The sequence below is a fragment of the Poromitra crassiceps genome, assembly GCF_964638095.1.
Source record: "Poromitra crassiceps genome assembly, chromosome: 12".
Lineage (NCBI taxonomy): Eukaryota > Metazoa > Chordata > Actinopteri > Beryciformes > Melamphaidae > Poromitra > Poromitra crassiceps.
In genome coordinates this window covers 16,329,514-16,340,134 of record NC_139632.1, presented here as the reverse complement: position 1 = coordinate 16,340,134, position 10,621 = coordinate 16,329,514, and the positions used below count along the sequence as shown (strand labels likewise).

The 10,621-nt window shown below is 40.6% G+C and overlaps 1 protein-coding gene across 1 annotated transcript; it reads right to left on the bottom strand.

Annotated features, from left to right (window-relative positions):
* Positions 1-725: 725 nt before the first annotated feature.
* LOC310786636 (ras-related protein Rab-11B-like) lies at positions 726-4,865 on the bottom strand. The gene is made up of 5 exons (XM_083647879.1): positions 4,726-4,865; positions 3,006-3,201; positions 2,138-2,331; positions 1,942-2,022; positions 726-1,422 (listed from the first exon to the last, which is right to left on the bottom strand). Exons 1-5 carry the CDS (start codon positions 4,763-4,765, stop codon positions 1,277-1,279), a joined length of 657 nt encoding a protein of 218 aa, XP_083504005.1. The 5' UTR covers positions 4,766-4,865; the 3' UTR covers positions 726-1,276.
* Between the last annotated feature and the right edge of the window lie 5,756 nt (positions 4,866-10,621).

The following is a 10,621-nucleotide window of genomic DNA, read 5'->3' as shown; positions in this document are numbered from 1 at the left end:
AAGGGGATGTTGAGGGTTTTCATTAGCCAATATTGCATGAAGGATGAAGCAATGTCATGTGGAGCATTTTGTTCCAAACTATTCACTTTTGGACAAATTTACATGCATTATTAAAGTGACCAATGGCACGGAATCTAAACTAATGATGGTACTTTATAAAGGATGTAACCTAAATTCTTTGTTGAAATGTTTATAAAGTGGATCCTTCACATTTGAATACTGAACGATGAATCAATAAGGTTTTCAAAATACACAGCAAATAATCCCATAGCTGCATTATTAAAAATTAACAGGAAGCATAGTAAATAAGTATAAAATATCAATTTAAAATTGCTTGAGTTTAAGTGTAAAGTTTAGCAGTGCTGACATTATCAGAATCAAAAACTCTGCAATGAAGGGTTTTTACATGTTTTAGCAGGGGACTTGCTTAGTGATCAAGAGGTTTTGAAGAGTTGTTTCAAGTTTCTGTTTTTAAAATGCAACACCATAGATCACTCCACTGCAAAACATGCACACCACCCTCAAACACCTACCACAAAACCGGTGTGAAACCGATTTGTCACTACCACACTGACACTAGTCAAATTTAGTTTGTCAAAGCTTGTGGCATAGTTCAATTTTAGAAATGAAAAAGCCCCCATCAGAGCCCAGTAACACCGGTCCCACGCAAATAATAAATTGAACATGCTATTTTAACGAGTTTATTGTAAATTCTTAGTGTTGAAAGTAAAACAATGACATCTTAAGCCAAATATATTTTAATAAATACACAATGAGGGTATTTTTTTGGCATAACTTAATTGTTGCAAGTAGAGTAAGAATCACACTTTCAATTCAAACGCATAATACTGCTTCACCAGGTGGAGTAACTGCCCATAGTTTATTTACACAGCACCATCTAGTGGCAACAATTGAAATGTTTTCCGAACCCCCTGTACATAACAGCATTTCAATCAGCTGCACAGGCTTCACACAGACGGCAACAATTGCCTCGTTCCTACATTGCAGGAACCTTCACATTGTCTCCATGAATGACTTGACTAACCAAGTGACATAAAGGCTTTTGTGTTCTTTCATGGCAGAAGAGAAGAGCCCAGTGAGTTCAAAAGTAACAAAGTATTTTACAAGAAAGAAAGAAAAGAAAGAGTAAGGAGGGTGTTGGCCATGAGCGGAGCTATGGAAACGAAAAGTGGGTGGGTGGGTGACATGAAGGGAGATGTGATGTCAGGGTGGGTGGTGTTGGGGGGGGAAGGGGGTGTCACAGGATGGAGGAGCGTCACAGGCTTTGGCAGCACTGGAGTTTGTTGCCTTTCTGGCCATCGTTGGTGGGGGGGACACTGATGTCCACTACGTTGTTGCCCGGAGACTCGTCGTGTGCAGACCTGTCTGCCATTTGCTTCTGTGATACGATGCGGTAGATTTCTGTGGGAGGAAAAAACAATTGTGATGGTCTTGCTATATTTAATCTCGATAGACACAAGAGTGTGGTTACAACCGTTACATCATAAAATCTTGATTGGTTTTCCTGTCAAAATGACATTTGACCAATATTTCACTCTTTCATGTCACACTCACAGATGAATTTTGCCTGTTTACAAGTACTGACATTGAATGGAGGGGGAAAGCATGAATCCTGGTGATGACAGCGGATCTCTGTGGCAGCTAATTTGGTGGGTTGAATACTCCTTAACTTTGTGTGCTAATCTGCCAAAGTACTGTTATAGTACTCTATTATCATAAATGATCAGGGTTCCAGACAAACTTTTCCACGGGTGCGACCAACTTTCTCAATTGGTCCCAAATCACTATCCGGCCCCCTGCTCTGAAACTGAATTTCGGAACGACAGTTCAGATGATGCTCTGACCACTTCAGATTCAATTTATGAACACAACCATAGCAAGGTTAGTTAGGGTTATTGTACTGTGTCTTGTGTTTTATACCTGTTAAAATGCTCTTGAAGGCTTCTTCTACATTTGTGGAGTCCAACGCCGATGTCTCAAGAAATGAGAGTGTGTTCTTTTCTGAGGTGGGAAGAGAGGTAAGACACTTTTTATACACGTACAAACTTTTCTAAACTAGAAGGTTGGCTTGGTAGACTAAAAACTGCCGTAGTTTAATGATCTCACAGCACTTTACCTGCGAAGGCCCGAGCCTCGTCGGTGGGCACTGCCCTGAGGTGGCGGAGGTCACTCTTGTTGCCAACCAGCATGATGACGATGTTGTTGTCGGCGTGGTCCCTCAGCTCCTTCAGCCAGCGCTCCACATTCTCGTATGTCAGGTGCTTGGCGATGTCGTAAACTAGGAGAGCCCCGACTGCCCCCCGGTAATACCTTGTGGCAAGAGACCAATGAAGTTAGTTAAGTCAGGTTTTTTTGTTGTTGCCTTATTCCCCATTCACTGCTACTTTATTAGTATAGCAAGTGTGTAAAATAGAAAAAAATGTCATGAAATCAAACAATCATAAGGCAATTATCTTGGGGCTGCCTATTCTGGCAACTTCTTTGAATATTCTTTGAATAAGGATATCAGCCTTTACTGTCATTTGAATGTACAAAAACGGAGTCAAACGACAAATGTGATTGCTTGTTGGGCAGTAACTTGATTGAACTGCATTGCAGTGAAAATTGGATAATGTGTAGATCTTGCAGTGCACAGTGCATTTCTTGCTTGTGATAAGTTTTACATGGTGCAAGTGTGGAGAAATATTCCAAGTTAAGGCCTCTGTCCACCGGCTGCGGTACAGCTCCGTGTAGCTGCCTGAACATACCCACACCCATGTAATCTGTCAGACGCATGCGGGATCCAACAAAAACAAAACAGGTGCATATATTTTTCCGTACAGCATGTATCACTATCGCCCACCTATTCACATGGGCGAGAGTCTGTTTCAGCTGTTTCACCAGATCCGCACGGAGCCGTACCGCATCTGGTGTACATTGGGTTTCACTGCTACTTAAAAAAATATATCCTGCAACCAAAAAACAAACAATGCACACAAACTCACGCTGAGGTGATGGCTCTATAGCGCTCCTGTCCGGCTGTGTCCCAAATCTGAGCCTTGATCGTCTTGCCGTCCACCTGGATGCTGCGGGTGGCAAACTCCACCCCGATGGTGCTCTTGCTCTCCAGGTTGAACTCATTTCTGGTGAAACGGGACAGGAGGTTGCTCTTCCCCACTCCAGAGTCTCCTATTAGTACAACTAGAAGCAAAACAGAGTCAAATTTGAGCATTTATCAGGACAATTACACCCTCATATTATTGGGAGCAGAGCTTTCAGCCGCTCTGCTCCCAAACTCTGGAAGTCACTCCCACCTGACATCCGCAATATTGACTCCCTCCCTCTGTTCAAATCTAGCCTCAAATCTCACCTCTTCAAGATTGCATACTCCCTGTAATTTCCATGGTGTTTTCTTTGTTTACTGTTTAGTTTTTTTTTATCTTCTTTCTCTTGCACTCTTCTTATATTTTATACTGTTTTGCTTTTATCTGTTGTAAATGTATTATTATTATTACTGTTAAGTTACATTATGCTACAACCGAGCATTTCAGCTGTACATGTCATAGGTGGTGAGACCGATACCAATAGAGGAGGACTTGTGACTTTTACTTACAGTAGCTAAGTGCATTAAACAAATATATCAATAAATGGTGAGGACACACTGTTATAGTATCATTTTCTCCGCCAAAGTAAAACAGCTGACTTGTCTGGATCTCTGCTTTCTGCCTGTAAAGAGAAAACCTTGTCAGACTTTGCCCCACTGGGAGTCATGCAGCAGGAAGGAGCTAAACAACCTCACTGGGAAATCTGACTCATCAGATCCTCAAGGCCTCTCTTCCTGTCCTATTGCTCATTACTATCTCCAAAGTCTTGGCATTGACTGTCGACTGAATCTATTTTGTATACTGTATCCATTGTGTATATATACTGTAATATGCAATTCAATGTTTCTGTTTCCTTTACAGTCAACTAAAATGACTGCATCTATCAGGGGTTCAGTCAATGATTTGGCATTATATGGCATTGAGGTGGTGGTGTAAAACAAATCTATCTCTGATTATCTACATGTAACTAGCGTTAACTGTTACTTTATGTGAGCTAAGGCTTGCTTTGTTTTGAAAGATTAGCAAGCAAACAGCTTCCTTGGCTTTTCATAGTGAATAGCTATGTAAGCTAAACAGAGAACATTTAGGTTATTATGAGAAAACAAGATTGCATGTTAGAGATTATATCCAACCAACACGTCCATCACTAAATGCAGTAACCCGACGGACTGCTGTAAGTACTGTCATGCGCCTGGTCTGTCTTGTGTTTCATGTATGTTACTGTATGTTGTTGTATATGCACCTGAGTGTAAGAGGAATTTGCCCTTGGCGACAATAACGTTCAATTGATCTGAATTGAAAAGTAATTGTTCCAATAGTTTAACAAAAATTGGACTGTCTTGCTGGCTAACGTTAGCTAAATTAACACTTCAAAACCATGGACTGTATCAAAACAGACTTAATAGCAGTATTAATCTAGCTTTACAAACAAGACACTGACGTTAATGGAACTAAACTAAAGGCGATAGTGAGGTTGGTTAATTTAAAAGGGGACAACACGCCTCGCTAGCAAACACGCCTAGCTTAGCTGCCATCGCCAGCTGATCCCTGAGCTAGCAAGCGGGCTAACGTTAGCAAGATAACCCGGGTGATCTAGAAACGGCGGATACTCCACACTTACCTTTGAACAAGAAATCGTATTCGTCGTCCCTGTTCCCCATGGCTTAGTAAAACAATCTCGTGTGTGAGGAGTGCGGTAATTATACAAAAGTCTTTCCTGCCCTGCTGCCAGGGTGAGGGTGTTGGTTGCGCCAAGAAGACTCAAGACTTGCTGCTGTCAGAACAGACCGCAGGCGCAGAGAGGAGAGTTCCTCCTGCTCCCACCCGCATGAGGGGGAGGAGTTCAGGGATAATGAATATGATGATGATGATGATGATGATGATAATAATAATAATAACAACAACAATTTGTTGTTATCATTATCATCTTAACAACATTAATAACAGTAATAAAAATTTCCAATTCACCAATCAGATAATGATCAGGTGCTTTCCAGGCAAGTCTGAGGTGGGAATTTCCCAGTTGAAATCTCCCACTTGAATCACCCTGAACTGCACAACTGGAAGATGGGGGGGGGGGGGGCTCATTTGGATAGTTAGCCATGAAATGCCTGTTTTCATTCTCTTCTTCATACCCCCTCTTATTTCTCTCCCTGCTTGTATGAACACTAGTGTGAGGAGGAAGGGGGAAGAGCAGTCTGCTGTTGCAAACAGTGCCTTTGGAGAAATCTTGTCAAAATGCAGTCTTTAAAAACCCATATAGGCCTAATGTATAGATTCGTACTTGAGCATTTGTTGGTTTTAATCTTAATTTATTCTGATGTATTTGTATTTAACTCTTAGCCCCTCAGTCAGTAGTTGTTGGTGTTATTATATGCCGGTGGTGGGTTTTTAGGAATAACTAGTAACCCCCATTAAGACAATGTCATATTGTCATTTCTTCAGTGAATTGGCCCATTCTTTCCTGCCTTGTTGAGGAAGAAACATGTTGTCAGGTGGATAATTCACATCTGCATTATTGCCCCCCTAACCTCGAAAGGCCTATTGTAGATTTCTCTGCAGCTGTAGAATAGAGAGGTGTGGGGCATATGGATATGTTAAGACCTGAGGCCACAACTGAAGTTGAAGCATTTCTTAACAACATTTGCAACATGAACCCAGATTTAAACTGGACAAGACAGAATTTAGAAAATCAAAGAGATAAAATTGAAAATAAATACAAATACAAAAGCTGAAATGTTACACTAAATCTCTGTGCTCCATAGCCAACCACAAATTTAACATCCACACAAAATGTTTCTCTTCCTTTAGGATGTCAGGACTTGGACTATGTACCTACTGTAGTATTACACCATATTACAGTCTCAGTCAATGACTATGTCACATAAACACCTGTAGCCCACTGCCACTATCTTCACTTTACAATATTCCTGTAAAATAAGTAAATAACAGGAGTCGCCATCGAATAGTAGCTGTGACGACCAGTTGATGCACCGTCGCTATGAGCAGTTGTGGGCGGAGGGCAGATTGAGCGAGTACTACTTGTGGTGGAAAGCTGAATTGTTCTTCAACCAAAGTGTTTTGCCTGAGCTGTTAACACGCAGCATGGACCCACTCATACAAGCACCTACACTGCAGGTCCTAGTCTGCTCACTCTGCTGTGAAAGGCCAGCCTTTACTACACATGCAAAAATAACAAGAAAGGTTGTAGATTGGTATTGTGAACACAACAGTGCACAAAATGAATTCAGAATGAAATATACTTGAAAACAAATGATTTATTGCAGTACAACTATTTCATTTTTTAAGTGTTTCTCAGGGGTCCTTGAGGGGGTTCCAGGGGGTCCCCAGCAAATTGATGAATTGCGTTATTTCATTTACAAGAAGGTAACACAATTAGAGAATGTATAAGAATGACAGCTGTGATCATAGTTTCACTGTTACCTCTATCTACAATACAGATAGTCATGGGATTGTGGACAAAATCATATCAGAAAATAAAATGTCTGAAAGACAAAAACTCATCAAATGGGTGTCCATGGCTCCAATGTAGAGCTGCAACGATTAATCGAGTAGAAAAATAATCAAATATTTTGATAATCGATTAATCGTATGGAGTAATTTTTTTAAGAAAAAAAGATTCAAGCTCTTAAATGTGAATACTTTTTGGTTTCTCTCCTTTAGTTTAGTTTATTGGACAGTTGATACAATACATGATAAAAATAAGTTGCGCATCATAAACATGTCAAGGTTAGCACAAAAAGTCTTAAGGTGCAGAGAATCACTGCTTTATCAAACCAGTGCCAAGTTATCTTCCAGGCTCTATACATTTACAAAGGTTTGTCAATGCTGCACACACAATCACCATATCATCTATGAGGTCCACATGTTTGAGTGGAATAACAGTTGTCAGAATTTTGAAATTTTCCCATCTACCGATCACTCTTTCAACGTGTTTTCTCACGTTTGACAAACGACTCGATGTGTCCACTTCCTGAGCAGAGAGCGGCGTCCTCCCTTTGGTAAAATGAGGGATCCTAAGGGTGGCGCCACGTGTGGCAAGCTCATCTCCGATGGTAAAACCACGATCTGCTAGTACCTCATCATTGACCTCTAGAAGGTCATAAAATCCAGACTCAGCTGTCATTTGTTTATCAGAGACATGCCCGCCCCAACCTGCAGACAGAAAAGTAATGGCTCCCGCAGGTGACATTCCAACCAAATACTTAACAGTGTTATGGTTTTTATAAGTCGAGTATGTTTGGGCTCTGGAGGTTAAATTTGTCGGTCTGTCAATAAAAATTTCTGTGCGGTCAATAATGCACCTGCAATGCTTGTATTTAGGTTTAAAACATTTTGGCATATTCTTTAATATTACATGCTTGCTTGGCCACTTGATGAGAGGCTTTAATTTCTGAGACATAACAGGGAGCCAACTTCTCAACATTTTAGTGATTTCACTTTCTGTAACATTAAATCTGAATGCAATATCCTTGTTGCTGAGCCCTAATCTGAGTTTCATTAGGATAACCAATAGATGGTCCTCGAAGCTCGCACAGCTATGCACAACCTCTACACTGTCTTTAAGTTTGTGGATCAACCAGTCAAAAATGACACTGGTCAGACCTGTGAAAAACAGAACATGTACCGCTTTACTCTTGATAGAGCTAAAGGAAAATCGCGTGGTTCTGAGTGTTTCTTTTAGTTGCTCATTCTCAGATTTGAGTTTGTTCATGTCCGAACGCAGGTTCTCACACTCTGTAGAAAGTTGACTGTACTTCTGTTTGAGATCATCATAGAGAACCTTTGGGACCGTGGCTTCTGAAATAGAGATAAGATTATAGTTTAGCACTCACCTTCTTAAAGATGCACTGTCACATTTGTTTCAAATGAGACTATTTAGATTAATGCATACGTTGTGTATGTTCCTATTCCTATTAAAATGTATTCCCACTTTGCTGATTTTCTCTATTATTGCATATAGATGTTTTCAGACACTTAGACTGTATGTGCTAAACAGAATCATGTGGGATGATTAATCCTAGTAGTAGAGACTGCCCTACAGTAGTTCTTACCAGTGCAAGGACCAGCACCAAGCTCCATTCTGCAATCATTTGGGGACAGGGAGGCACCTGTGGACTCATCAGTAACTTCTGTGGACTGATGTCTAGCACCTGGTGGTCTGTAGGTGGTTTTATCACATCTCCTTTTTCTCTTAAATCTAATACACAGTTAAGAGAGCAAACAGTAAAAACAGTTAATTTGCCACAGGTTTTTCATGACCCCAAATCAAGTGTAAATCACATGCCCCAAATGGCTTCACAAGACAATGCTGACATAATAAATTAGTTTTTGCAGTTTTGGACTTCATAATTGGCCATAGGTTGCAGTGTAAAAAGGTTTCTCCTCACTTGGGTCCACATTTCGGTGAAAGTTGCAAAGCCGTAGCACGTATGCCTAATTTGTTATGAATTTTCAAAGTTCGAAACTTTAGACGGTCGCTGTAGCGCCACCACCAGGACTATTGGCGCCAAATTCGCGTCGACGAAGTTTGGCATGGGACTGGACCTCTGTGCAAAGTTTGGTTTACTTTCATGCATGGGAAGTCCAACTTCCCGGGAGAATAAGAATAAGAATATTGGCAAATACAAACAGTGGCCATGCCGCTTCGCTGGCCTGGCCACTAACTACTGGTCTAAGAGATATATTGGGGGGGGGGGGGGGGGATATATTGACATTAAATTACTCGTCATATCTTCTCTGCACTTCAAGGCATGCTAGTGAGCAACTAAATCAAGCAAATGTGACCATATTTACCTCTCAAGTGTTGCATCGCCTTTGTTGCATTGGGTTGAGTCGGGAAAGATAGACGGTGTAAAGTCAGGACTGTCGTAGTCCATAGATGCCTCTCCTGTACAAATAAAGTTTATTCTAGTGATTGATATGACTGATAGTGTAACAACGAATGTAACAGTTAACATTGGTCTCTGAGTTGTCCATATGGCTCATACCAGCAGTAAGACTAGCAAGTCAACGTAGCAAAATTGAACCAATGTGTTAGCTAAGCTAAAGCTACTTCGGCTCAAACTGGTACTACATAGCGTTAGTTATTCTGTAACTTGCAAACATTGATAGTTAAATATGCACATGACCCAATAATTACTTATTTGTTTATTAAAAAGGATCCCCATTAGCTTACGCCTAGATGACTGCTAGTCTTCCGAGCATGTGGCCTGTTAGCTTAGCTAACGCTATAGCTTACCTGATATGAAATGAGCACTGCAAAGTCGGGCATTTTTAATTATGTCCTCGTTCCAATCGCTTCTTCTAATGGCTTGCAACCAAAGACGCCTGCGGTTAGCATTAAAAGGAGTGTGAGTTGACGGGATTCGGTAAAACTTTAGACGTTTGTTAGCAGCTTTTCGGTTCAGGCATCCAACAGCACAACACGACGACATGTTTACTTTCCAAGGCTGCGGGTACTCTCTCTTTCTACCTCCGACATGCGCATCTGCTGCGCCTGCGTGAAGTGGGCGTGACTGGGGCAGCAGACGAGTGCATTTTGAATGAGCTTTATTTGTCACTGTTACAAAAACAAGTTTAGAACAGTTCGGTAAAGTTGGAAATATATTGACAGATTCGCACTTCCCGGATCAATAGCTCATACACGAAGTGTTTGTACTGCACACACAACGCCTCTTTCGCATCTTAGTGAGGTAGACAACCTCATTTTCACCTAAATGAGCGATCCTCCGAGCTGGACAAATAACATTGGTCTCTGCTGCGGGCGGTGAGGCGAGTGCTTAGGGACCGTCCACAAAGTGCAACACAGATGACAAAAATATTCAATAAATTCACTGTTGTACAGTGTAGCTTCACCAAAATCATGTGACACATCAATGACCTCCTGCTGGTTATACTACACCACTAAGTTTTGAAAAATATGATTTTGAATAATTTGGGTGAATTTGTATTGGAGAAATCATTCAATAACGTCACTCTTATACAATGTAGTCTCACCAAAACCATGTATGTCACACATCAATGGGCTCCTGCTGGTTATACTACAGCAATAAGTTTGGAAAAATATGATTTTGAATAATTTTGGTGAATTTTTATTGGAGAAATCATTCAATAACTTCACGAAATTGAAGCAATCCCCTATGTGCGTTAGACAAGACAATAAGTCATGGTAATAAAGATAAGGTATTTAAAAAGTAATGAGGTAATAAGGATAAAAGTGTTCAGTGTGTAAAAGTATGAGGTAGCCTAATAAAAAGTGAAAAAGTAAAAAGTGTCTAGTTTCAAGTTTGTTTCGTGTACACTCTTGTACACTCTATACATTCGAGACGGTCATTCAACTTAGCATATTTCACAGTCCTATACACACAGTCCTATATACATTAAGGCATCGACAATTAACTTGGTTCTGTGTGCACATTTTTGAGCATTCTTTATACATTAAGGCACAGTATATCTAAGATAACTGAGGGCGGTCGCTATACTTTTAGCATATT

Bases quoted from the DNA above. Each gene is read 5' to 3' on its own strand.
- LOC310786636 (XM_083647879.1), bottom strand. From the start codon at position 4,765: ATGGGGAACAGGGACGACGAATACGATTTCTTGTTCAAAG. The intron at 3,202-4,725 runs GTAAGTGTGGAG...TTTTGCTTCTAG, and splicing joins ATACGATTTCTTGTTCAAAG to TTGTACTAATAGGAGACTCT. The intron at 1,423-1,941 runs GTATAAAACACA...TTCCTCCCACAG, and splicing joins CTTCAAGAGCATTTTAACAG to AAATCTACCGCATCGTATCA.